This window comes from Puma concolor, chromosome D2, assembly GCF_028749965.1.
Source record: "Puma concolor isolate L17-30 chromosome D2, mPumCon1.1.hap2, whole genome shotgun sequence".
Lineage (NCBI taxonomy): Eukaryota > Metazoa > Chordata > Mammalia > Carnivora > Felidae > Puma > Puma concolor.
The window spans coordinates 36,493,048-36,520,440 of record NC_141677.1 but is presented as its reverse complement, the minus strand read 5'-3'; the positions used below and the strand labels follow the sequence as shown (position 1 = coordinate 36,520,440).

Sequence of the window (27,393 nt, the reverse complement as noted above, 5' to 3'; positions counted from 1 at the left end):
AGAAGATCCAGACTTCACCTTTTCCTGGCTGTGTGACCTCCAGGAGGCTGTTTGCCTCTCTGAGTCTCAGTTTCTTTATCTGTAAAAGATAAAGCTAAATGATGTTCCCAGTATCCATTCTCCCACTTAAGTTTAACTATAGAACTGATTTTTCTCTGAGCATATAATGCTCTAGAATAAAGGTTATTTCTAGACTGAAGTGTGGCCATATGACTAAGTGCTGATCAAAGGAATGTAAGTAGAAGGATCCAGTGAAACTTTCAGGAGGTGTCCTCAAAGGAAAGGGGAGAGTCCTGTTTTGTCTCTTTCGTTTTGCTGAAAACTAGGATGAAGGTGTGATGGCTGGAGCTCATGCAGCCATCTTGCTCAGAGAGGAGAAGCCACATGATGAGGATAGCAGCACAACATAGTACAAGCCTAAGTCCATGTTGGCCCTGGAGCCTCCTTATCACCTCCATCTCTATAAAATAGAGATCAAACTCTCTCTTGCTTAAGTTGCTATTCTTTTGGATTTTTCTGTCACTCCCAGCCAAACCCAACCCTACCTTGTTGGGCAAGTCTGAGGGTGAAATGAGACGTTACAGGAAAAGCAGCCACCTCACTAGGCATTTCCTCTAGGACACTTCAGTGATTAAGAACTATAAGCCCTGAAACCTTAGGATCAAATCCCAACTCTATCGCTTATAAGCTGTGCAACTTTGGGCAAGTTGCTTAACCTCTCTGTGCTTCAGTTTTCTCATCTGCAAGACAGAGATAAAAATTACACCTTCCCCCTCACAGGGTTAATGTGGACTAAGTGAGTCAATATGAAGTTACAAAAAGTAGCTGACACACAGCAAGTGCTGTATAAGAATCGGCAGTTAGTATCCCATTTTTACCTTTCTAGGGGGATTCCATACATAGCTCAGGGACCTACGTTCCCATAACATCTCCCAAAGCTTCATCTCAGTTTGGTTTTTCCCCTGAAGGTGATTGTGCTCTCAGGGCAACGATGCCAATGGCATTCTCAGTTTCAGCCATGACACCAATAGCTTTGCCTCGAGGGAGAAGACCCCGGTCTGAGCCAGTAGAAGTGGGTGGCAGAGACTGGGCTCCTGGTGTGGACCCCAAAAGAGGGTTTTCTCTCCAGGATGCCTATGAAGTACTCAGGAAGAGAGAAAGAGAAATAAAGACCCCTTACTGGCTATGTATCCTGCACAGATATCCCTTCCTTCTGGGCCTCCGGGGAGTGTATTAAATCAGAGGTCACAGCTCATGTGCCAGCAGGACAGAAGACCAATATGAAATATGAGTGAAATGTGTCAGGTCTGAGGCAGCAGGGAGCAGTGGAGACCAGGACAAGAGCACATGACCCAGGGGGGCAGGCATCACACAGAGCCAGCTAACCTGCCAGGCTGCACAATGGGCCTGCTGCTGTCAAATCTTCCTTTCCTTTTTTTTTTTTTTTTTTTTTTAAAGTTTATTTTGAGAGAGACAGAGAAAGAGAGCAAGCAGGGGAGGGGCAGAGAGAGAGGGAGAGTGAGAATCCCAAGCAGGCTCTGCACCATCAGCACGGAGCCCAATGCAGGGCTCACTCGAACCTGTGAACTCTGAGATCATGACCTGAGCTGAAAGCAAGAGTCGGACACTTAACTGATTGTGCCACCCAGACACCAAAATCTTCCTTTTCAAAAGGAATGGAAATCAAATCTGAATTCTTTGTGAAGTTTTCCGATCCTTTACTGTTAGCTCCATTCAAACAAACAAAACACTGATAAAGGCAAACAAAATATGTCCCCGGGCCAGCTTCAGGCCACCAGATGTAAAACAAGTGCTGAGAGGTGTGCTATGTGACACAGTCTGAATTCTGGAGTCCCAGGATATATTTCACGGCGTATGTGAGGGATCAGCTTGTGCTGAGCCTGGGCGGGCAGCATGGAGGAAAGACAGATGCTGGGAGTTTTCCCTCCCAGGGAAGCAGGTGCCGTGGGCTGGACCGGGGTTCAGGATGGCAGGGAGCGCGGGCAGAGGCTCACGCCTACTACCTCAGGCAACACTCTGGCCCCCAGAGCTTCACGTCCTTCCTCTAAGAAACAGATTAGGGAGTCCGGTTTCGGCCCCCTGGCACAACCCTGGCCCACCTGCCCTGCTGAGGCCCTGCCCAATCCACAGCCTCTGCACCCACAACTTTGGGGACCCCCTCGGGGCCTGTGTTGGCTTGGACTGCTGATCCTGCCTCTTCAGTCTGCCATCCGTAATGGGGTTGCACGTCCACACCCTTCTCCACGTGACTTCTCCACTGAGGGGGTAGACTACGCATGCGCCTGTACTCAGCCTGGCCAAGTGACTTGCTGTGGACACTGCAACATCAGCAGCCCTGACTGAGGCAGAGGCTTTAGAACCACTTGGGTGCTTGGCCTCTTGCTCCTGTGCGCTGGTCTCTCGCCCTGTCTGGTCATCGTCACAGAAGTCCCTGTGCCCCTCCCTCCGAGGCAAATACAGAGACTCCCTCTGGAGGGGGAAGTCCCCCAAGTTGTGGGCTGTGAGACCTTGGATGAGCTACTTCCCCTAAGAGTCACCTGTAGGGTGTGGGTGACATGCCTACCTCACCAGGGATTGGGAGGTGTCCATGGGATGCCTCAGGTCTGAGGGGCACAGGGGTGGGAGGAAGTACCCAGGGCTGCTATTTGGACTTGTCAGGAAGGGGAGGAACTTGGCCTGCCTCAAGGGATGGGGCGTCTCCTGTGAGAAAGCTCACCCCTGAGGTAAATGGGGCCTCACTTTTGCAGGGTGTGATTTTGAGTACAGTGGGGAATCTGACACTCTAGCCTGAAGAAAAAGCAAACAGGGTTATCTCAGGACCCACTCCAAACCACTCCTGTGGGAACAGGCCACATTGTTTGTATCAGGAATGCTTTCGAGCTTCCAGTAAAAGAATATGCAACTAATCGTTGCTTTTTTTTTAAACTTTTTTTTTTTAACATTTATTTATTTTTGAGAGACAGAGAGAAACAGAGCATGAGTGGGGAAGGGGCAGAGAGAGAAGGAGACACAGAATCTGAAGCAGGTTCCAGGCTCTGAGCTGTCAGCACAGAGCCCAATGTGGGGCTCGAACTCACGAACTGCGAGATCATGACCTGAGCCGAAGTCGGACTCTCAACCGACTGAGCCACCCAGGCGCCCCCGAATCATTGCTTAAATACAAAGGGTTCCACTTTCTTATGTAACAAGGAGTCTGAAGGAAAACAGTTGCTGGTGTTGGTTCAATGGCTAGATAAGGTCTTCAAGGACCAACCATCATTCCTCTTGCCATCTTTACTGTTTGTTTGGGCTTTTTAATCCCGAACATGATTGCCTCACAACCACAAGAGGGCTGCTATGGTTCCAAGCATTTCATTTTTACACAACCCCATTCAAGGTAAGAAGAAGCTAAACAAAAAAAAAGGAGGAAAAAGTCCTGAGACGCACCCCTTTATCTCTGGCTGGAAAAGAGCTACAGGTGAGGATGAGACAGCAGGTATCTTCAAAAAAGGACTGGGATGGTCATGCCAGTCTGAGACCCATCACGGTGCACCCCCCAGAGTTGGGCATGCTGCCTGAACAACATGAGCTCCTGCAAGCAACAAAGAAAGACGCAGACAGTAGACTAGGTTGACATTAACAGTGTCTGTTGGAGGTGGAAGAATCTTCCCCACAGAAGAGATTGTACCAGGCAGGACTCTTAACTGCAAATCTCACAAGCTGCTCTGTGACAAACAGCAGATTTCACTTTGTTGCAAACAACAGAATCCACTTGACTGCAGATAAACTCCATTGTGTTGCAAACAGCAGACTGGTGGGCCCAGAGAACCGGGCTTGGGTGCTACACAGCCAGGAACTCCACCTCCGGAAGCTCCACCCACTCACTTCCTGGGACTCTTCTAGTTAGAACACAGCTCCCGCCACAGCCCACCTGCGGGAAGGGGCTCCACCAAACCACTCAGCAGAGCGGGAACATCCACGTCTGTCACATTTGCTTGCCAGGGCATCAATCTCCACACAGCCAACGCACGCCGCCCACACTGGCATTCGGGACCCGTGCAGCACCTCTGATAGGTGGAAGCAAGGTCACATGAGAAGTCTGTATGCTTGTCTTCTTTTTGGGAAGGAAGGACCCACAACATAGGCCAGTGTCTCAACGTGGAGAGGTAAGAGCTGCAAGGAGACGCTCTCCACCCGTTCTCGGAAGGGCCCCATGAAGTCTTGGCCATTTGAAGCCTCCTGAGGATCAGCCAAGATGCCCCACAGAAGCAGTGACGCCCAGGAGTCACCATGGCAGCCCTGGCCATCCCGTCAAAAAAGGAGGAAAGTGGGGCACCTGGGTGGCTCAGTCAGTTAAGCGTCTGAGTGTGGCTCAGGTCATGATCTCCCCGTTCCCGAGTTCGGGTCCCACGTCAGCCTCTGTGCTGACAGCTTGGAGCCTGGAGCCTGTTTCAGATTCTCTCTGCCCCTCCCCCGTTCGTGTCTGTCTCTCTCTCTCAAAAACAAACATTAAAAAAAAATTTTTTTTTTTTAACATTTAAAAAAACAGGAGGAAAGAAACAGATGACATCATGAGACACACACCAAGGTCATCGGGGATTGTGGCAGACAGAATTTTGCCCCCACGATCTCTATGACCTCCACCATCAGTGCGAATCCTGTGGTTCTTATCTTAAATGGCAAGGGGACTTTGCAGATGTAACTAAGGTTACTAACCAGGTCACGTTAAAATAAGGACATTACCTGAGATTATCTGGGCGGGCCCAACGTAAGCACAGGAGCACTTAAAGGCAGAAGAGAAAGGCAAAGTGATTTGAAGCACCAAAAAGATCCAAGATGTCTTTGCTGGCCTTGACATAGGAGCTTCACGAGAAGGAACTGAAATCCACCAACAACCAGTGGGCTGAGAAAAGAGCCGGGGGGCCCGGCAGAACCGCAGCCCCAGCAACACTGTGACGTCAGCGTGGCGAGACCCCAAGCAGAGAATGCAGCCATACCTTGACAGCTTCTGCCCTACAGGACTGTGAAATGATAAATGGAGGCTGTTTAAAGCCCGCACGTTTGTGGGTGCTCAGTACACAGCGAGAGAGGTAGAGAAGTATCACCCTCATTTTCTAGCTGAGAAACTCTGAACTCACAGCCACGGAGCTATGGGACCAATGACAGACCCCAAGTCCATCTGATCCTAGAGCCCGTGCTGTCGCTTTCCCACTGGGCCTGTCCAGATAAGGAAGCCGGGGCACAGGAGGCCGGGGCATTGCCAGGTCTGTAGCATCTCAGCACAGAGGAGGCAGGAGCAGGCAGTGGGGCTCCATCGTCCCCACCTCATCTGAGAAGCCCCAGAAGCCCCTAACTCATGGTCTCTCTGATTCCATCCGTTCGGCCTGAAACACCCCTAGAGCCTTGGAGTCAGGGCATTGCCCCCGCCCACACCCCCAAAGTCTTAGGTGAACAGGTGCCATCCTCCCTGGGGAGCTTGGCAAACCTCACCCAGATGCGGTCAGACTTCAGGCTGCAAATTTCTGTATGGAGAGGCCTACGGAAGGCAAGACCTGGACAGAGGCTCCAAGGTGCCCCTGGCAGCCCACAGCTACTGGGGAAGAGCCCACTGAGCGTGGGAAGCGGATGGAGAGCCCAAAGGTAGGAAAAGGATTCCTGAGGTGGGGGCAGGGCAGAGGCGTCAGCTGGCCCCACCAGACTCCACCTCCACGTCTCAGCTCCTCTGATACATGCTCCCAATCAGAGGAAACGGTGGTCCCAGGGGCCAGATCAAACCCAGACATCAAAGATGTATTCAGTTCGGCTGAAGCAATGCTTAAAAAAAAACAAAAGTCTAATCCAAATGCTTAAAATGGTGAGGTTTCACATTACAAGCCAGATTTCAACCCTTCTTGAGAACTCACAAGCTCTGGCCACACTGCATCCATCTTCCCACATGGCGGCATAGGCGGCCAAGTGGCTGCCAGGCCTTTGGACGGGACATGAGCTCTGCAGTGCCCCAGTCCGCACTGCCCCCTACTGCTTCCCCTCACCTACCTGTGCAGCCCCTGAACACTTCCATCTTGCAATTGCTTAGGCCTGACCTGACTCCACAACCCTACTTTTCTGCCCCTACCCTGCCCTGCACAGTCCTGGGGAGCCCCTGGGAGAGAGGATCCAACCCATGTGATGTCAGCAGTTCAGAAGTAGAAGCTGGGGGTGTCATGATAGAAATTCAGGGGCCTCTTCCAGACCCATTGTTGTGGAAAGCTGTTTCCAGGGCCCTGATTTGGCTAAGAATTTGTCAGGGGTCAAGTCTCACTTCCTGGTATGGACCTAAAGGCATGAAGAGGCACCCACTTTCTCTGCCCTTACCAGCCTGAGAGTTCCTGGGTGCCTAGTGGGGCATTTGACCTGCATGGGACCGAAAGGGCAACCCAGAGAGGTAGAAATGGTGTTCCCCCTGCCCAGCCCCTCATGGCCCTGGGAGCAGCTGCCCACATCCAGATGGCCCTTTGGGGAAGCCCAGCTCCCTCCTCCCCACCGCAGGGGCACCTCTGAGGAAAAGAAGCAACACTGACTTTGTTTTCAGCCTCCTGCAAAAGGCTCTGTAGGATTCCAAGGCGACACTTTGCGCCCTTCATTGTGAGCTGAGACGCCCCGGTGCTGCAATGCAAGAGACAAGAAATGAGTAGCAAACGGGGGAGGGAGGTGGAAAAATTAAATTTTGCGTGATCAGCAAGGTTTCAAACAATCGCTCGCCAACTGAAGTGGGTGCCACGTCTATAAGTCATTCTGTTTTATAGACCATTAGGATCTCCAGAGAGAGCCTGCATGGAGACCACTGCTTTTTGTTGAAATTAAAATGTCAGAGAAAAAGAAATAGAACAAAACAGGGAATCTGCAATTAATTACCAGGCCATAAAAATTCAATAATCAGGAGGCAGAGCGGCCGCGGGCCCAGAGGTATCAGAGCCAGCGTAACAAGAATGGAATACATTAATCTTTTCAAATTAGTTTTTTAATCTGACGGGGATATATGGTGACATGCCTCCCCCCCCCCCCGCCCCCGGGGCTCCCGCCGGAAGCCAGGCTTGGGGAGGGAGGCTCGGGTGTGAGCTGGGGGCCTGCCCAAATCCGGACTCCCAGACAAGGTAGAGCTGAGCCCAGGGCCCCCAGGCCGGTGGCCTGGTGGAGAGAGCCCAGCGCGGCTGCCAGGAAAGCACTTCCTGGGTGTCTGGATCTTGCTGGGTCTCAGCGCATGGAATCAGTGAGGAGGGCACCTCTCTGAGCTTTGGTTTCCTCCTCGGGAAAATGGGAATAGTATGCCAGCCTCGTAGGTAGGCTGCATTTAGAAGGCCTGGTATTCAGTGGAAGGCCCCTACGGTTACTGTGTTGACTGTCTAGACCCGCAGCTGCAGCAGCAAGGAGCGGGGTGCCGCTCCAGCACACTGCTCAGGCCGCACTTATGTATCATTTGCTGTGTGCTCAGCCCTGGGAGAGGAGAGACCAGCAGCCCTTACCCTGGGCATGAGGCTCAGAGTCTGGTCAGAGAAACATTTACTGGGGGCCAACCAGGATGCAGAGGATTCGAAGGCAAGGGGGCAGGTGCTTCCCAGCCAGCCGCACCCCCGCCCAGCCCAGGCACAGACAGTAGGCTCCACCCCGCGCCCGGGGTCAGTCCCGCCCTCTGCGTCTGACTGGAGGTCACGTCAGCGGCTCCTGGAGACTTGACCCGGAACTGAGCCCTCCTCCTGCAACCGCCTCCCAGCTGGGGTCAGGGCTGTGCTCCAAGTCTCTCCAGCTCGCTCCGATCTTCCTCGGCTTAGCAGATCTCACGGACCACCCCCTAAACCTCAACAAACCTGCCTCCGGGCCTCGGGGTCCGGGGGCCTCGCACCCGCTAAGCCTCCTCTGGGAAGCCCCCCGGTGAAGTTCCTGACTGGCCAGAGTGGGTACTAAATGGGCTGTTGGAGCACCCAGCCCGGGGGGGAGGTGACCTTGAGCGGCCGGATGACCCGCTGCCCTTTGGCCCTGGACTCCTTTTAAATGTAAGTTACAGCCCAACAAGTGCCGGCCCTGTGTAAATCCTTCACGTGGATTTTCTCGTTTCATCCCCTGGGAGGTGGCGACTGTGAATAACCCCATTTTGCAGAAGAGGAAATTGTGAAAGCAGAGCTGCTCCCCATTCTAGTGTGTGCTGTGGTCTCTGAATGCAGCGTCACTAGGGATACAAGCCACTGGCTTCTTTCGCCTTCCCCACTTTGTGTTACAGTACGTGTTCCATCAATGCTCACTGGAGAGTGACCCTGCAGAACAGCCCTGCAAGGGGACCTCACCTGCCCTCCAATCACTCCCCTCCCCCAAATGTCTCCACTCCTGCCTCCACATGTCTCCACAGCTGCCATTTACTGGACACCTACTGTGTGCCAGGTTGTGGGATCTGGTGCTGTTTACCGTAAGACCGTGGTTCCTACTTCACACAAAATAAACAGGCTGAGAAAGAGGGACCCAAGAGCTCATACGTCTGTCTGGCACCCAACGGCGGGTTTCTAAGAACCTTGTCTCAGAGCCCCATCAACAAGACCTGCCTCTGGACTCTCAAGCCTCCCCTCCTGTGGTTTTTGTCCCCAAACCGGGTCCTTCAATCGGATACCCTCACTCACCTCCCACAGGAAGCCTCCCCTAATTCTCTCAGTCCCTCTCGGAACTCCTGTAATTTCTATCACTTCGTGCAAATTACTATCCTGTTACGCCAGCGGCCCAGCCACCCACCCACATATGCCCCAGGGTCCCAGCAGAAGCAGCAGCGATAATAAGAAGCACCCAGGAGGGGCATCAAATTTCTACCTCCCTGACCCAGGACCGTAGACCTCGAGGACCCGCACCGAAAGCCCAGACCCCAGATGCAGGGCTTGCTCCCCTTCCCGGGCGCAGTTCCAAGCGCAGCCACCAGATGGCGCCCGGCTCGCTCTAGCGGGGCTTGCAGTAAAGCTGTGCGGCCGCCAGATGGCGTTCGAGACCGCAGTTCTGCGGGCAGTACCGGGACAAGGCGGAGACTAGAAGGCAGGCGGGTTCCAGTGCGGGCGCAGAAGCCCAAGCCAAGTGACCTGGACGTCGCTCCCTCCTGGCCGCACCATGATCCAGCCCGCACCCCGGCTCTCTGTGCCCGCCGCGTTGGTCCTGGGCTCCGCCGCGCTGGGCGCCGCCTTCGCCACCGGCCTCTTCCTGGGTGAGTAAGGCGGGGCCTGCGGCACCTCCCGCAGAGCCCCCGCAGGCGGGGCAGGTGCGGGAGCGGAGCCCGTGACTCCGCGAGGCTGGCTGAGGCTGAAGCTCAGCCCTGGCGCCCCGGAGTCCCAGACCCTGACCCAGGACCCCTCCCCGTCAGGGAGACGGTGCCATCCGGAGCGATCCCGGCGAGAGAAGCGCCTGCTGCCCCCTGAAGACAGCCCCCTCTGGCAGTATCTGCTGAGCCGCTCCATGCGGGAGCATCCGGTGCTGCGGAGCCTACGGCTGGTCAGCAGGGCCAGGGGCGGGAACAGGCGCCCACTTCGGACCCAGCGGGCCCCACGTGCTTGTGTGACCTTGGGCTGGGCCTTGGAGCTCCCCGGGCTTCCGGGACACCGCAGGCGGGGCGCGGTGGGCGTTCCCTGAGGGCCAGTCCCCCTAGGCCACGCCCACAGCCGCGCACCTGGAGGGGGTGTGAACACGGGGCGGAGCTGGGTGACTGGCAGTGGTGGTGCGACCCTCTCCCCTCCACCACCGCGACACAGCTGACCCTGGAGCAGCCGCAGGGAGATTCCATGATGACCTGTGAGCAGGCCCAGCTTCTGGCCAACCTGGCACGACTCATCAAGGCGAAGAAGGCGCTGGACCTGGGTAGGGCGCACGGCTGGGACCACTGGGAGCCTAAGTCATCAGTGTCCCCCATTCTGGCCTGAGCCTGTCCATGTCCCTGCCCATAGGCACTTTCACAGGCTACTCAGCCCTAGCGTTGGCCTTGGCGCTGCCCCCGGCCGGGCGCGTAATAACCTGCGAGGTGAACCCGGAGCCTCCGGAGCTGGGGCGGCCCCTGTGGAGACAGGTGAGTGTCCCGCACATTTGAGGCCCTCGTCAGGCCCTTGGAGCCTGACCACTCCCAGCCCTAGGAGAAGGGACCTGCTGGCTGTGACCCCACTCCTTCCGCAGGCTGAGGAGGAACACAAGATCGACCTTCGGTTGAAGCCCGCCCTGGAGACCCTGGGTGAGCAACGAAGTAGAAGGGGCCTTGGCACCATTTTCTAAGTGGGACGACTGGGCGTGAGCTAGTGACCAGGTCTGCTGGGCGGGCTTGAGGCAGTGACAGTCCCCTGCTTCCTGGCCTCACCTATGCGGCCACATGCTGGGTGGCAGGGCGCCCCTCCAGACCAGAGTCCCTGAATGGTCACAGCACCTGGGCAGGCCTGGGCAGGGGCTTCTGACCACCTGGGCTGCGGACTCAAGACCTATCTTACCCCCCGCCCCCGCCCCTCCCTCAAGACGAGCTCCTGGCCGCGGGCGAAGCTGGCACCTTCGACGTGGCCGTGGTGGACGCGGACAAGGAGAACTGTGCCGCCTACTATGAGCGGTGCCTGCAGCTGCTGCGCCCTGGAGGAGTCCTCGCCGTCCTCAGTGTAAGGGATAGACTAGGGGGAGAGCCCTCCTGGGCTGGGTCTCCGTCTTTTCCCTTGGCTCCTTCCTGTGCCCCGCCCCCATGCCACAAAGCCCCGCCCAGTGCTTTCTCCCCCTGGGGTCCTGTCTCCAGCTCTCACCCCTCCTCCTGCTTAGGCACCTCCTCCTCGGCCCTGTCCCTCCATGATGCCCCGCCCCTCCGCAGGTCCTGTGGCGCGGAGAGGTGTTACAGCCTCGACCGCGGGACACCGAGGCCCAGTGCGTGCGGAACCTGAACGAGCGCATCCTGCGGGACGCCAGGGTCCACATCAGCCTTCTGCCTCTGGGCGACGGCCTCACCTTAGCCTTCAAGATCTAGGGCTGGCCCCCCGAGAGTGGCCTCAAGTGAGGGGACCTGGGTACCCCAGACATCAACCCTGAGTTCTAAATTCGACAATAAAGTGGGGCCTGGGACAAGATCTTCTCAGCCTCCGTACGTGGCTCTAACGTGGGGTAGGGAGGGAGGGCCCAGCACTGGCAGGTTCTTCAGCAAAAGGGAGCCTTGAGGTCATAGGCGTCATCCCCTCCGTGGCACTGTCCTGAGGACCACGTGGCACCAGGGCTAAAGCCTGAGTAGGAGCCTCCAGCTGACGGGAGGCAAGATATAATAAAGTTTTGATTGACCTGGCCACATACAGTTGCTCAGAGATCCCAGCTCTTGGGATTTGCCTCCACTCCATAGGATGCTGGCTAGAGCCCCACCTTGGTCTCCCTCCTACTTAGCTTCCTAGGAGGGTCAAGTGAATGAAGCTCTTGTTTGGCGCAGCTGGGACTGGTTGGGAGACCATAGCTGGAGTCTGACAACAGGAAACAGACCCTACAGCTGACCAGGTTTGTGGCTGGGTACTTTCACAGGTTATGCTGGTTCTGCTATCTGCCCATGTTTTCACAGCACTGTCAGCTCGATCTCACCTCTACAGTGGAGGCTCTGGTCAGTGGACATCACTTCTGAAAACCAGGCCACTTGACTTAGACCTGAGGACCACGAGGTTGGAGTATATATCCTGTCCTCCCCCTGAAGTCCTGGAGAAAGGTGAGGGACTGAGTGGGATCACTGACCAGAAAGGTGTGAAGCAGGCCAACAGGTAGGAGGAGACCATCAGTACTGCGGTTTTAAATAAGTTCCCCAGAGGAAGATGAAGATACGGTTAGGCTGTCCGGCACCAACATCTACGAGCTGAGGTGGAGGGAAGCCAGGTGCTTCACTTCTCTCATCTAAACCTCCCTAATCCTAATCCCCTAGGAAGATATCTCCAGGCCACAGATGAAGTGTTCTTCCCACTAACACTGCCTCAGGCAGAAATGGCATCAGCCTAGAAGACAATCAGGTTTTGCCACCACTTGGTTAGGCCTGGGTGCTGCTATGAGGCTGGAGGCTACTAGAAACAAGGCCACAGGAGACCATAACAGGCAACTTTCTTAATCCTAAACTTCTTGGTACGTACATTTTAACCCACAGGGCTCTGGGTATGAACCAACCCTTGTCTCTCCACACATTAAAGCCTATTAAGGTTGCACATGGGGAAGGGGCGCCTGGGTGGCTCAGTCGGTTAAGCGTCTGACTTCGGCCCAGGTCATGATCTCATGGTCCGTGGGTTCGAGCCCCGTGTCGGGCTCTGTGCTGACAGCTCAGAGTCTGGAGCCTGTTTCAAATTCTGTGTCTCCCTCTCTCTCTGCCCCTGCCCCATTCATGCTTTGTCTCAAAAATAAATGTTTTAAAAAAAAAAAGATGCACATGGGTGAACAGGCCCAATTTACTCTTAAATAGATCTTTGACAAACTGGTAGCTCACTTGTGCCACACCCAGTCCTGAGTACTGGACCAGGTAAACACAACATGAGGGAAGGCCACTGGTTAACTAAGGGGCAGCAGGTCATCCAGGAGGCTTCAGGGGTCGCCAGGCCTGTGACCAGTTCCTTCCCACCAAGCACCGCCAGCAGTTTCTCAGCGGTCTGCTGAGCTACTTCACACCTCTCCTGTGTATCCCAAAAGCATGAGGTGTTTTCACACCTAACTTGCAGACATCTTTTTTAACCTAGCAACAGTCTCTCTCAAATGGCTCAAATTCCAACTTTCTGCCATTAAGTCCTGTCTTATTCATACAGGCCATATCTGCCAGTCCGTCAAGATGAACACAGTAAGATCAGAAAGACCCCTTTTTTGTTGTTTTTAGAGGAGAGCACGAATGGGGGGAAGGGGCAGAGATTGAGAATCCTAACCAGGCTCCACACTGAGCAGAGCCCAAGGCAGGGCTTAATCTATAACCTTGAGGTCATGATCTGAGCTGAAATCGAGTCAGATGCCTGACTGAGCTACCCAGGTGCCCCAGAAGGAGCCTTTTTATCACCCCAGTGTGGAAAGTTTGCTTGGGTTTCTAATCTCTCATCAGATTCTTTCTGACCTAGAAATATTCAGCATGTATCATTTTTTGGGTAGTGAGTCTGAAAGTACTTACATTTCCTTATCTGTTCTCTCTCAGACTTCAAATGGTACACTGGGTCTAGTAGTTTCAATGTGAACAAATCTCTCCCTTCTCTTAAACTCTGATCACATTATTCAAACTATCTCCTCCCATCAGAACACTTGCTCTTTCCTACTATTCCAACCAGAATCACCTATTAATTTCTATCATTCAGTCCAAGTGCAGATTAAGGGCCAGTGGCCACAAAACCTGAAGGCACGGCTTCTGGTCTCACACACTTAAGCCCGACCCTTTCAGTCAGTGTCTGCCTAGAATGAAATGACTGACATCTGACCGAGGCCCACATATTCCCTTCTCAGTTCCTCTGGTTACAGACACCCCACTCCACTTGCCTACACCTTGTCCCATCCCACCTATGGCCTAGCTCATTTTCCACAGCGATAGCTTGCAGGGGTGTGGTGTATGTGGCTAACCTTCAGCACCATCCCTTCTTCCTTTCTTCATCACTTACTCTCCACTCCCTCCTGGGGTCAACAGTGATCCAATGGAATTTTGGACAAACTTACAAACTAAAGATATAAAGGCATATATCCTCTTATTTTATTGTAGTCCAAAAAGCTCATGGAGTTACTTTAGGGACACAGAGGACTTAATGGCACAGATTTAGGTAAAAAGCAAAATGCTCACCAGAAAAATAAAGTACTAACTAGATACAAGGGAGATTTGACCCTAGCTGGCAAATGTTTAACTCTGCAAATACTTGGAGTCATTAGTTATGTATACTTGTTTTATTCATAATCTGTAATGTTTTGGGATACCAAAAGTAACTCTAATAGTTGAATTTAACAAAATTTTTTAACCTCATCTTAAAACTTCCACTGATCCATCTCATTCAATGGCAATTTTCAATGTTAATAAGAACATAAAAACAAACATGCACACAATTGCACAGTTTTCATAAAGGTCTATTTCATTATTGGTGGGTAGCGCATTTAACAGTTAAATACATTTAAATAATGTATAGGTGACTGCACAACTGCAGCATTGGTAACTAGATAGATAACCGATTCAACTAGAAACCAGCTAACAAGTAACTGTCTAAATATTTAAAATACAGCTCTTGTTTAGATCATCCTTTGTTTTGATCACCTTCTTGGGGGGAAAAAGCCTGCTGGTCGGTCACACTGGAAATATATTAAGGCCAAATCTTCTGATATCCATTCCCAGAGGTTTCTTTCAGCTAGATTAAGCCTCCAACTCCAGGGCAAGCCCAAGTTTGTGGCCTCCAGCATTAATGCTCTTCCCATCTACCAGAGCAGACAGTGTAAGCTTGACACCTGTAAACAAAAGCAGGCAACTATGATTTGTCTGAACACCTCGCAAGTCTGCAATCTTTGATAGCCTGCCTGTCCCTCCTCAGCCTGTCAGATGACCTACTAGTGCCAGACACCAGAGGGCACTTAGGAGTATCAGAGATACAAGAGAATTCAGAAAGTAAAGAGATAAAGTCACAGAGCATAAAAATGTTAATAAAGTTCAAAGTGCTCTAGAAAATATAGTAATATTCAATATGCTACAAAGGAAAATCATAATTGGACTCAGGAAAAGAAAACTACAATAGAGAAGTGGGGGAAACAGAATACAGACTACATGTATAGACTATTATGTATTGCTAAATTAATGTTAATTTCCTTAGCTGTGACAGTGGTATTGTAGTTAGGAAGAAAAATGTCTTAATCTCAGGATATGCATGTTAGGGCTGGTGTATCCACATGTCTACAAAACAAATAATTCTTAAAGGCATATAGAGAAAAAAAGGATTATGTATGCAGACATGGACAGAGAAAACACATGTGGTAAATGTTAACTGGTAAATGTGGCTAAGGGCATATGGGTGTTCTTCATACCATTCTTTCCTTTAGGTTTCCAAAAGGCCAAAATAAAGTCTGGGGGAAAATCCCTATTTGAAAGGGGGGGTGGGGGTGGGGGGGAATTCCAAGTGCTTTAGAACCTGCTATTCAAATGTGGTCCAAGAACCAGTAACACTGGCATCACACAAGAGCTTGTTAGAAAGACAGAACCCTTCATCCATATCTATGGGCTCAGAATCTGCATTTTGATGAGTCCCCGGGTGATTCATGCACAATAAAATTTGGTAAGTACTGCTCTAGAAAACATAGCAAGGCTCAAAATAGTACATAAAGTAAACGAGACTACAGAGACCAAACAAGGAAAGCAATGAGTTATGTCAGAGAGCACAACACTCCTGTTCTGAGTAGATGCATGCCGAAGCATTCAGGGAAGGGTCATGACAGCTCCAACTTCCAAACAGCCCAGCAAAAAAAAAAGAAAAAAAAAGGAATAAAAAAAATTGTGGCAAAAGATAAACATGTTCATTGTACTTTTTTTGAAAGGTTTACAAAGAAGCTGAGAAATAAAAATAATTTTTGAAACACCATCAAAAAAATCCTACGTATCAAGAACACTTACCAGGCCTCAGAGTCTGAGTATAGCCCACTCCAATTAAACTAGAGTTGTTGACTTTTGCCTAAAATAAAATACAAAAACAGCTGTAAACTTTTTGAATCTCTGGAGAGACAAAGGCCCTCCAGGTTTCCCTATCATGCAATTATGAAGTGTTCTGCTTTTTTATTCACATGTGAAATACTAAAATTCAATATTGTTATTAAGCCCAACAACAGCCAGGTGCCACTTAATTCTTATCCATTAAACTCAAAGTCAGATTATCAGTAGGACCCAATTTTCTTCATTGTAAAAAGGTGACAAACAACCTCTAGGATCAAAACAGATTTGGAAATTATTTGATGTCTACACTCTTGTAATATGTAACATCAAAACAGTCCAGTCCAGAGACAGAAATGATGTACCTACAAGCAAAAGTCACATAAACGGCACTTACATTCACTCGGCACACAGCCAAGCCTTCACTAGCCACCAATGGCCAAGTGAGCTATTGGTCTTAAGAAAGAAATGCCCCACTAGTGACCATCTTGTGCCCAACAAGCTAAGAGCCTCAGACAAAACTGGATACAAGTTTCTACTATTTCAGAATAGAAGTAAACCATCAAACTGTGATGGGCAATACTTCAGGGTGATGCTTGACTGGGGCACAGGGGCACTAGAAATGTTAGATGTATTTCCAAACTAATCCCCAGGAGTCACTCAATGGCACACAGGCCAAAGTTGCCTTCCCATTTTAGACTATGAGAGAGCTACATCAGCTGGCATTAAATCTGTGATGGTGCCATGGACATACATTTGAAAAGAGCAGCAGCGTAGCTACCAGAGGATAATGTGTGAATCCTAAGGTTTTTACTGCTACAGTGTAAGTGGAAACAGACGGGAAAAATAAATGAATCACCGCCTTGCCAATGGGAAAAGCATTCTGGGTGCTTCTCATTCTTTCTGCTTACAACTGCTATCATAAAATAAGAGTGAGGCTAAAGCTTAACTGCCTAAATTATCAAAACATTGTTCTCAGGAATGAAGACCACTTTACGTAACAGAAATAACTCTCGGGGAAGGTTTAACTTCCTTTCATTCCCAGTACATACAGTATAGGCAATGCCTGACCTGTAAGCAACTGACACACAGGAACAGCTGCTAATGTGCCTCAAATAGAGCCAGTGCCTTGCCTCTACACTCTCAGACACTGCACACCCTTCTACCCTAAACCCACTATGACTGAAGGATGAAATAGCAAAGAAGCAAAGCGACTGGGTAGCTCAGTCAGTTGAGTGTCCAACTTTGGCTCAGGTCATGATCTCATGGTTCACGGGTTTGAGCCCCCAGTCGAGCTCCGTGTGGACAGTGCAGAGCCTGGAGTCTGCTTTCGATTCTGTGTCTCCCTCTCTCTCTCTCTCTCTCTGCCCCTCCTCCTGCTCAAGCTGTCTGTCTGTCTCTCTCTCTCTCAAAAACAAAAAACAAACAACAACAAAAAAAAAAGCCTAAGAAAAGGACTAGGGTGGCTATCCACCCCAACTAACCAAGAACAGGTGGAAGGGAGTCCTTGGGATGCAAGACTTTTTTTTTTTAATGTTTATTATTTTGAGAGAAAGCGCAGGCGGGGAGAGGCAGAGAGAGAGGGAGACACAGAATCCGAAGCAGGCTCTAGGTTCTGAGTTGTCAGCACAGAGCCTGACACTGGGCTCAAACTCACAAACCGTGAAATTATGACCTGAGCCAAAGTGGAACACTTTGCCGACTGAGCCACCCATGTGCCCCTGGGATGCAGGACTCTTAATGCTAAAGCTGGAATAGTCCCAGGCAAAGCAGGATGAGCTAGTGGTCACCCTAGCCAGGAGGGAAATCAAAAGATGTACAAGTCCAATCCTGGTTCTATCCCTTCTGCTCTGGGCCTAGCAGTAAGGAAAGTCCTTTCTCTCTCTAAGCTTTGGGATCTCCACCTGCAAAACAGCATTTGTACCACAGACCCTGAAGATCAAATCTAAAGATATTTTGTTAACCATAAAGACAGAGTCCAACTAACATAGTACTACTATTTCCTATAGAAAGACAAAGTAACAATTAAAATGCTATTACTCCTGGCCTGGGGCCAAAACACTGGTTTACCTGAGCTTAGACAGGCTTGGAGCTCAGGGTTATTATCCACACTAACTGAGCAGCTTTTGAGGTTAAACAAACTCCTATGACCTGGTAACAAACTTCTAACACTGTCTCCACAGAAAATGTAGCATTACAAATTCTAATTCCAATCTAGGAGTAAACTAGGGATCCTGTGAACCACGGTTCAAACTTTCAATACAATTCAATCCACCCAAAGATGAATTCCCACAAGCAAAGAGCCCACTCCAAGCCCACAGCAGTACTCACAGAAATGGAAGCAGTGGGGTCCAACTGATATTTGGCTGCAATGCCAAAGCGAGTGCAGTTGGTACCTGATGTCCAAGCAAGGTTTACTGAAGTGTCAAGATCTTCACATACTTTCTGATAAATTGATCCTCCAAATTCTGTCCCATCATTGCTGTAAGATACTTTAAATTAGTAAATCTAAAACAGACACTGTAATGTCTACAGCACTAAGCTGATATTGTAGAATTATAGTTAAACAATGCTATAGTTATACTGCTCACATGGGTCTCTAGTATTCCACTGAAAACGTGTTTTAAAAGGTCTTTATTCCAATGTATGCCCCAAAGTAAGGTCATACAAATCATGATAAATCATTCAGTAGAATTACCACCCAGCCATTAATAATCATGCTGTAGAAGGCTACAATAAAATTATCAAAATGTATTAAGGTAGTATGGGAGGGATTATAAACCAGGCTTTGTAATATGTATTTTCTATATTTACATATAAAAAGAGAAAACTCCCAAACGTTATCAGGTAACAAAGATTATACATCTAGATGGCAGGATTAGGATTATGAGAAATTTTGGTCTTCTTCTTTGTACTTCTGCTATTTAATAATCCGTTGTTTTTATAAGGGAGAAAAATTCTTAAATCCTTTCAACATACATACCTAATTTGGGTTAGGTAAAAACACCATACATTTTAGGCCAATCCTACCAACTCAGCACCTCAGATATCACAGACAAGTCAAACATACTGGTAATTTGGCAACTCTTAGCCTTTTCTAAAACTCCAGAGCACATCAAACCTCATATAAATTAAACATTTACTCTCTCAGTACCAAAAGTCAGACTAACGTTTTTTACTATACACTTCTAAGGGCACCCGGAAATGCCTAAGGATGATCATCTTTTGGTGTTAAGAGAGATCCTTTAGGGGTACTGGGTGGCTAAGTTGGTTAAGCATCCAACTCTTGATTTTAGCTCAGGTCATGATCTGACAGTTTGTGAGTTTGAGCCCCTAGTCGGGCTCTGCGCTGACAGTGTGGAGCCTGCCTGGAATATTCTCTCTCTCTCTCTCTCTCTCTCTCTCTGCCCCTCCCACACATGCATGCACACACACTCTCAAAATAAATAAAGAAATTTTCTTTTAAAAAGGCAGAAATTCTTTTTTAAGAGAAATCCTTTAGATTGTACCTGGGTTCATAAGAAATGACAGGTGACATCAATACCACTCCCAGGTCCTATGTCCCCATAACCCACAAAGGAAATACTCACACATTAGTGTGTAGCTGGAAGTCCCCAGTCCTGTAGCCCACTGCAAAGTTGTTTCTTGTCAGCTTTGATTTGGCACTGTCAAAGGTCATCTGGTACCCAGCAAGCCAGCCCTCATAACCAAAGACAGCTGAACCATGGATTGCAGGTCCAGCAAAATCAAAGTCAACATCACAACCGAGGTTTATACACTCCCTCTTGTAAGAAGACTTGATTTTACCACTTTTCTTTCTGGAAAAAGAACAAGCTGACTTAAAACTGATGCCAGTGGGAAAGCCTTACACACTCAACCTCTGCACAGACAGCACAAGAGGGATTTATGAACTGCAGCACAAATGGGGAGTAAAAGCAGTAGCAGGATAACCCTAAGAGGTAAAGAAGATACAGCTCAGTGAGCTAGAAAAAACAAGGGAACATGGAGTTACTGGACTTCTACCACCATCAGAAGATTGCTTTTTGCACGACTGGCAATCAGTCACAAAAGCCTATTAGAAACATGTTAATTACCCAAGTTAGTGCCACAATGGGAAGAGGCATATATTTGAAGGGAAGCCAACAATAGCGACTGTAGTACTCATCATCTTCCAAAGGCAAAAACAGAAATTCACCACCACAAGGAAGTTAAGGAAGCTATCAAACAGTAAACGTGCACCTTTCCTAAATATACAGAAATACTTTTAAATTTAAAGCAGATAAAGGGGTGCCTGGCTGGCTCAGTTGCTAGAGCATACGACTCGATCTCAGGGTTGAGCTGAAGCTCCACACTGGATATAGAAATTACTTAAAAATAAAAACGAAATTTAAAGCAGATAAAAATGTCTGTACATGCTTACCCCGTGTTTGGTGAAAAGGTAGTATCAAATGTCAGTTTCAAACCTTGACAAATCTATTTTGAGAGAAAAAGAATTTGTTTTCATCATTATTTCCTTTTTGAATTACAAAAATAAATTAATACTAAAACACATGTTCAAAATGTTACCTGGTCTTCAATTGCTATTTCTGTTCCCAGAGTGTTATCAGTGTTCCATTTTTCTGTGAAAGTCAGACCATACTCACACCATTTATATTTGGTCTCCAAGGTTCCAGTAACTTTACCAGTGTCTGTGTTAGATGAACCAGATGTTGAGAATTCCTAGTAAGACAATAAATGACTTCATGAACTTTCTTGTAAGCCTAGAAGAATCACTGCCTAACTTACATAAAAACCTGCTAAAATACAAGAATTTCACTAATCCTTTTTTCTAGTTTCCCAAATATTCCTATCCTCTGCTACTGTGAGTACATACAAGAACAAATTAGCCTGTCAGTTACTAACTGCCACCTTACATACACTGGACATTTCCAACCAGTCAATCACAAGTTAACCTGTATCTAATTCTCAAATGAACAACAAACTGTAGACCTTTTAAGGAAACTTCCACTAAAGTGATTTTATTTGGAATTTAAAAATCAGGGAAGGTGGCAGGGAGGAATGAATGTTTTGGCACTGTTTCCTTTCTGCCTGATATTAAATAAAACACCACGAAGGTTAGTATGGTTAATCATAGATGCCCCCCATCACTAAAATGAGCATTTATAATAACTGACACACTATTAGGAAATGTTTCCTGAAAATTCCTACAACAGAAAGCACTCCAGTGTAGGAAGAATTCATGCCATGAGAAAAAATTTAAAATCTTTGGTAACCTCAATATTCTATTTTTCTGAGATGAAGTTTTCCTAAGATTTCATACCTTCCCAAACATCTTTCACATTCTCATTAAAAACGAAACAAAGTAGGAAAAGATTTGCTCTACAACTGGTTTTATCATGCATGATGTAAACTATATTATGTATGATAGATAATATCAGTAGAGAAAACAATCTAATACAGGTATTAATTTGAAGTACACCACATAATCTTATGTTTGCAGCAAATATAAGTAACTTGCCAATCCCTAATTGACACCAACTGGAAAGGAAGGCATAATATGGAGGGCTTACTGAAATTTACAATCTGCTATAGAAAATCCAAAAACCTAATAATCTTTCAAAGTTTATTATACAGACAGGCAAACTTCCAAGTTAAAATATTAAAATACCTACTGAGTGTTCTGATTCACAATTTGTCTGCTAATGATGGCTACACACTTTGGCCAATGGAAAGCCAAGTCTAAAGAAGACAGCTAATCTAACTAATAGAACTCAACCTGAAATTGTGATGCCTGCAAGAGTGAGGAAATATCAAAAATATATCAGTGGAAGAAAAGGCCAATCATCCCTCACTTAGAAAACAGAACATTTGTATAACTATTGCTCTGCAGCGAGATGGACTCAATCTCCTGACGTAAAATGCTTTAACAGGAATTTCAAGTCAAGGCTTGGCACTCAGTGCCCATACTAAAAAGCACTGGATTATCAGGAAAAAACACTGGATGTAAAATTTAAGAGTCCTGGCATCCAGTTCTGGCTGTCATTTAGTAAATGAGTAACACTGAAAAAGACACTTTTCTGGGTCTCAATTTCCTGTATTGTATTAACAAGATCTACCTTTGGAGGATTAAATTGGACTGGCACTGTGAAAGCTCTGCACATTTTCCTGTGCTCTACACAAAAGGAAAGCATTACTAAAACAATATATATGGAGCATGTTCTTCTAGCAAATCCTTGGAATGCTGAATGTGGAAGTAGCTATTTTTAATCCTGAGTGACAAAGACCAATGACTCTTGAGGCTCCACCCACTGCCATCCATCAGCCTATAGGTTATGAGCCAGCCTATATATATATGTGTGTGTGTGTATATATGTATCTATATCTATATCTATATCTATATCTATATCTATATCTATATCTCCAAGGAATCCTCAAGACACAAAATCAAGATCATCATGTGGGACCGTAATTGGACCAGATGACATCACTGGAACAGCTTACACCTTTCACTCCAACACCAAACACTTAAGGCTTCTACATTCTGGAGCAAACTGGACACCTCTGCAGTTTAGGTGAGAAAACAGAACTAGCTGTTAAAGGGACTTATCTGGGGCCAGGTACATACTACAAGAGCAGTACCACATTGAGTTACACATTAAATGGAAACAAAACATACTGTATGGAATCCAACCCGTATACATCCTTCTTGATCTTAAACCTAATTCTGTAAAGCGTTCCTTAACCACTGTCCACAAAAAGCCTTTTCTCTCCAACAAAGATTTTGATTAATCAATCTAGTACTAGATACACTTCTGATTGTTCTCCAGATTAAAGTTTATTTTGTCTCTCCAACCAGCAGTAAACAAGCTCTTTAAACAAGGATTGAGTCTTCATTTTTCTCAGAAGGCTTTTGTGATGCCAAAAGTGCACAGCAAGTGCTTATATAGGACTTCAAGAGGTTAAAGAGTGGGAACACAAAAACAAACACTAAGTCACTGCTCTGTACTATTACTCTGAGCAGGTAAGCTGCACAACCAGTGAACACTTGGGCTTCCTTACAGACCAAAGAAGCCAAATGACAGATGTGACCAATATAATACCCCTGAAATCCAAGTCTGTGCATTAAGAAACTACAATATGATCAATTTTAATAAATATCAGTTATATGCACTAAGGGAGCTAACAATTACAGCAAGAATTTATCAAAATAACCAGTTAATAGTCAGTATTCACACACATAACCATCCCCAAAGCAATCTCAAAACAGGGCAGCGCCTGGGTGGTTTAGTCAATTAAGCACCTGACTCTCGGTTTCAGTTCAGGTTAGGGTCTCACAGAGCTCAAGCCCTGCATCAGAGCAGTGTGGAACTTGCTTGGGATTCTGTCTCTCTACCCCTCCGTTGCTCATGCAAGGGTGTGCGCACGCTCCCACACTCTCTCTTCTAACAAACAAATGAATGAACACTGAAAAACAAAAAAGGCAGGGGGCACCTGGGTGGCTCAGTGGGTTGGGTGGCCGACTTTGGCTCAGGTCATGATCCCGAAGTCATGATCTCGCAGTTTGTGAGTTGGAGCCCAGCGCACGGCTGTGCTGACAGCTCAGAGCCTGGAGCCTGCTTCAGATTCTGTGTCTCCCTCTCTCTCTGACCCTCCCCCACTCATACACACGCTCTTGCTCTCAAATGGATTAACATTAAAAATGTTTTTTAAAAAGAAAAAGGAAAGTTATTTAACAGTTCATCAGGATTTTATTAGATATCTAACACTCACCACACCACTGCATGACTTTGTTTTCACATCCAGTTTCACCAACCCAAAACCTTCAAGTAGACAGTAAAAGAAAACAAAATGATTATTCTGTATAAAAAATGCATACCAATAGCTGAAATCACATAAAAAACAGAAAAACTTCATATATTCAGAGGAGCATAAAAATGTGGGTTGATACAACATTTAAATGAAAAGATTTTTAATTACTCTATGTAAACTAACATGTACAGCACAGAACATCTCATGCAGCTTTGCCTAGTGTTCTGGTGTATATATGGCACAAAAAATGGTTTTCAAACCATTTTAAAACCTAAATATCAGATCAGAAAATTAACTTTAAGTCTTGGAATAACCAATAGTTTATTGTAATACAGACATTTAGAACAATTATCCCAAAGAGATCTTCCTTTAGGATTAATCAACTAAGTAACTGGAAAAATAATCCAAAGTAGAGGGGGTGTATGTGGAACAAAATCTTCAAGAAAACCCAAACTCACTTGAAAAAATCCATAAACCACTAGGAATAACCACTGCCAAAGCAAAAACACTTTAAACATCATAATTCTAGTCACTCAAGACCTAAGCTGTATCTGAAGGAAATGAAAGCACAGCTGTTTTTTTCTTATAAATAAAATCCATGAACTACAGTTTGAAAAAAATTAGAGGAAACTGGGGTGGAGAAAGATGTGGATTGTTACTATTTTAACAGAAGTTTTATCTAAAATGTATCTAGTAAACAAACCAACACAGCAAGATATTTACAATTTGAAATAATTATTAACTTCCTCAAGCAATCCAAACACATTTTCACTTCTGATCGGGGCGGGTAAGGGAAAAAAAACAAAACAAAACAAACGGAAAGAAAAAAAGAATCTTACCAAATCCCTTGTTGAAAATATCTCTGGCAGCTTTGCCAAGGTCAGCATATGATGGAGGAATACACATTGCTGGTGGGAAGAAACATTCCAGTGTTAAGGTTCCTGTTCCCCCACTTTCTGTCCAGGAACTAGATTATCACCCACTGCTATCTTTAAATTGAAGCAGTCCAACTTGTTGAAGATGTTTTCTTTTGATACTACCAGGAGCTACACTAACTATATGTATTCTAATGATCCGTGAAAGAGATATCACCAATAAAGGTTTTTTTCTAAAATGAATAACCACAGTAAGTGGCTATATAAACTTGGGCAATTCCTTCTAAAACAGAAAAAACAGACTTTCTATTCTGAAATTTACACAGTATCTACAGCCTCACCTCTTAGGACCCAACTAGTACAAAGAACCAAACACATACACATAAACATATCTATACACACAGAAATCTCTGCCAAAATTCACTGGGATAGGCTGATTTAACCAAGTGACCTAAAACCAAAACCTGAAACAAGGCCCTCTCCCATAATAGACCTCTTAGTATCCTCCATGAGTTCGAAACCAATATTCTGGAGTGGGAAAAGACAGGTAATTAACACGTTAATTTCAATACTAGAATTTAGACAAAAACACAATAAACTGGGATTCACTCAAGTATCTACATCAACTAACTATCAAAAAGCACTTTAGGCATATTAATATGGCACTCAAGTCCTTGGCCAATGCTATGCGGCTTAAGGACAAGCAATCTGTGGTGGTTATACCAGCTCATTCATTCTACAGAGCACGTCCACGCCCTTAGGAGCACGTGTAATGACCTTGTGCTCTCACCAAGGGGGTTACTACTTCCTCTAAAAAAGTGACTGACCCAATCTTCCAAAGGCTGAATCCAGCAGTTAGTAACTTTTTGCTTTCGAGTTCGTCAAAGGCACGTTCAAGAGGTGGCGGTGATGCGTCCACAGACCAACTCCCCTGACCTAGTCCCTCTATCTGAAATCCCACAGCCCAGCCCCTCCTCCGCAGAGCTGAGGCAGTCAGACGGTGGAGCGGCTACCGAAAGGGGCGAGTTTCCAAGCCCTTGGAAAGATTAGGGGAAAGAAGGTGCGGTTTTCCGGTGGACAGGCTTCGACTCCCAGCCAACCCCGCCCCATCCCGCAGACATCTCTGCTCTACTTACGCCGCGCGCAGCTCTGTCCATAGGTCGCCATGGCGAAGCCACAGAAAGAGGTGATCTGCTGGAGAGACAAGAGGTGCGGTCAGCGGGGGTTAGGGACAAGTCAAGAGGCCAGAAGGGGGTCTCAGACAGGGAGGCGAAGAGCCGCGGGGCTGCGCGGCCATCTTAGGGAGCCAGGGCCGACCCCGAGTGTGGGTAAGGCGTCCTGCTTGGCCGTCGGGGCCTAGGCGGCCAAGAGACGCGACAGCGGCGTACCTGGTGCTCTCCCGGGAGGGGCTGCTGCCGCCGCTCTGCTCGCAGCTGAGGCCGCTCGGCTCGCTCAGGCTTGGGCTGCAGCTACCGCGGCTGGAGGGCGAAGTGAAGGAGACACCGTTCCGCCCGCCGCAACCCTGTCCTCCCCCCGCCAGGACCCCGCCGATGCCCCCGAGGCTGTCCGCCGCGCCGGCCCCCGCAACGCCGCCCGCTGTCCACTCCAACCTGCTTCAGAACAGCCACGAGGGCCGAAGACACACCCGGCCCCGGGGTGGGCTGCTTCTGTCCGTCGACGGGGGCCGGAAAGGCAGAGGCTGCTGGACCTCGGGTCAGGCAGCGACGAGGGCAACCCCAGAGGAGAGGGGGCGGGGAACGGCGGAGGCAGCGCTGTAGGGACTGCGCGTGCGGGGAATGGGGCCGAGGCCCGGCGCGCGCTCCTCATGGATGGGGTGGGGCGTCAGGCGCGCACCCGCGCGGGACCCGGCGCCACTGGGCGCGGCTGCGCAGCACGGGGGTCACGTACGATTCTCCAACTTCCTTCCAGGGGTGTGTTTCCCGTTCCCTGCAGAGACCGTCTCCGTGCAGGGCGTCTGGAAGGAGTTAGCTAGCGTTACCCCGGCCTAACCTGAGCAAGTGCAGCGTGCGCTTCTGAAAGACTCTCTCCAGGCCCAGGAAGAACGAATGGGACACTGGGGCGCCACCTCCAACGCCACCCGCACTCACTGCCTTCGCCCACCTCCCATCGCAGAGGCCGCGGTGGGAGGGCCAGCCCAGAACCAAGTGGAGCCGGCCTCAGGGTGCCCCGCCCCTTTTCCTCGCTTCTAGCCCTTAGGGTTCCTCTTTTGTCGCCGCCTCCTGGCTTAGGTATAGGACAGCTTTGTACACGCACCGAACCGGAGCTGTCTTGATGAGTCAAGCCTGCTAGAAAATTTAGGAATCTTGCTGACAAGGCAGTAGAATGTTGCGCTCAAGTTCCTTGAGTGTGCTGGAAGAGTGAGGGAGCTAAGAGAACAAGAAAAAATGAGCCTTCTAATGAGATAGAAATAAGGTCAATTGAAGTCCCAGAATCCATCAGCAATCTCAGCATTTTATCCTTACTGTATCTGAGTTTCCTCATCACTAAAATGGCAAGTTTAAAGGAGACGAAGTGGTCTTTAGTAGCCATTCAGCCGCACACAATGAGGAGAGCCTCCCAACCCCCATCCCCTCTGGCTCTGAAAGCCACCTCTGCTCAACTCAAATGCTGCTGGAAGTTCCACCCTCCTCCTAAACCAGACGGTAACCAGATAGAGATTTCCACAAGGCAAACCCAGATTGAAGGTGCATCCTGAGGGACTCCCTCCCATGTGTAAGCTCAGCCATAAAACTTGCCTGGTTATGGTTGGAACTACTCCTGTAACAGGTTAGAAGAAAGGAAGAGTCTTTGCTCAGGCACCAGAAACACTAATTAATGCCTTCATTCAAGCTCAGACAGGTTGCGCCGAAATAGCCTGGTTCTACTGGGAACTTGTTTGCTTTGGCTGCGCTTGATGCTTTTGTGAAACTAATAGCAAAGACTGATGCCTCATCCCAAATGCAGCCTGACACGCCGCCTTCCTGAAAAACCTAGTCTGTGCTCAGCCACCTCCATTACCTGCAATAGGGCTTATTCACAATGTGAACTATCTGTAGTATTTTTAACCCCCAGAGAATTTCACTGTGCCACAGAACA

At 48.2% G+C, this 27,393-nt stretch overlaps 2 protein-coding genes across 8 annotated transcripts; one reads left to right on the top strand and one right to left on the bottom strand.

Annotated features, from left to right (window-relative positions):
* The first annotated feature begins 7,723 nt into the window (after window positions 1-7,723).
* Window positions 7,724-11,087, top strand: COMTD1 (catechol-O-methyltransferase domain containing 1). Of its 5 annotated transcripts, none has more exons than XM_086680065.1 (9): window positions 7,724-8,030; window positions 8,135-8,253; window positions 8,381-9,211; window positions 9,368-9,495; window positions 9,753-9,858; window positions 9,945-10,063; window positions 10,168-10,222; window positions 10,498-10,631; window positions 10,835-11,087. In XM_086680065.1, exons 3-9 carry the CDS (start codon window positions 9,118-9,120, stop codon window positions 10,985-10,987), a joined length of 789 nt encoding a protein of 262 aa, XP_086536191.1. In that variant the 5' UTR covers window positions 7,724-8,030; window positions 8,135-8,253; window positions 8,381-9,117; the 3' UTR covers window positions 10,988-11,087. The 5 variants fall into 5 exon arrangements, with proteins under 5 accessions (XP_086536191.1, XP_086536189.1, XP_086536190.1 ...); XM_086680063.1 differs by having other exon boundaries at window positions 7,724-8,253; window positions 8,381-8,430; window positions 8,659-9,211; XM_086680064.1 differs by having other exon boundaries at window positions 7,724-8,253; window positions 8,381-8,437; window positions 8,843-9,211.
* Window positions 11,088-13,863: 2,776 nt separating this feature from the next.
* On the bottom strand, window positions 13,864-26,049 carry VDAC2 (voltage dependent anion channel 2). 3 transcript variants are annotated; one of them, XM_025918351.2, is made up of 11 exons: window positions 25,908-26,049; window positions 25,686-25,775; window positions 25,434-25,491; window positions 24,262-24,330; window positions 23,384-23,433; window positions 20,180-20,332; window positions 20,034-20,086; window positions 19,204-19,431; window positions 17,945-18,095; window positions 15,581-15,638; window positions 13,864-14,427 (listed from the first exon to the last, which is right to left on the bottom strand). In XM_025918351.2, the coding sequence occupies exons 3-11, from the start codon at window positions 25,462-25,464 to the stop codon at window positions 14,336-14,338; spliced, it is 885 nt and encodes a 294-aa protein (XP_025774136.1). In that variant the 5' UTR covers window positions 25,465-25,491; window positions 25,686-25,775; window positions 25,908-26,049; the 3' UTR covers window positions 13,864-14,335. The 3 variants fall into 3 exon arrangements, with proteins under 3 accessions (XP_025774136.1, XP_086536186.1, XP_025774138.1); XM_086680060.1 differs by having other exon boundaries at window positions 25,434-25,488; XM_025918353.2 differs by lacking the exon at window positions 25,908-26,049 and having other exon boundaries at window positions 25,434-25,488; window positions 25,686-25,842.
* Between the last annotated feature and the right edge of the window lie 1,344 nt (window positions 26,050-27,393).

Bases quoted from the DNA above. Each gene is read 5' to 3' on its own strand.
- COMTD1 (XM_086680065.1), top strand. From the start codon at position 9,118: ATGATCCAGCCCGCACCCCGGCTCTCTGTGCCCGCCGCGTTGGTCCTG. The intron at 9,212-9,367 runs GTGAGTAAGGCG...CCTCCCCGTCAG, and splicing joins CGCCACCGGCCTCTTCCTGG to GGAGACGGTGCCATCCGGAG. The intron at 10,064-10,167 runs GTGAGTGTCCCG...CTCCTTCCGCAG, and splicing joins GGCGGCCCCTGTGGAGACAG to GCTGAGGAGGAACACAAGAT.
- VDAC2 (XM_025918351.2), bottom strand. From the start codon at position 25,464: ATGGCGACCTATGGACAGAGCTGCGCGCGGC. The intron at 24,331-25,433 runs GTAAGTAGAGCA...TCTTCCCACCAG, and splicing joins TGGACAGAGCTGCGCGCGGC to CAATGTGTATTCCTCCATCA. The intron at 19,432-20,033 runs GTAAGCATGTAC...TTCTTTTTCCAG, and splicing joins ACCTTTTCACCAAACACGGG to AAAGAAAAGTGGTAAAATCA.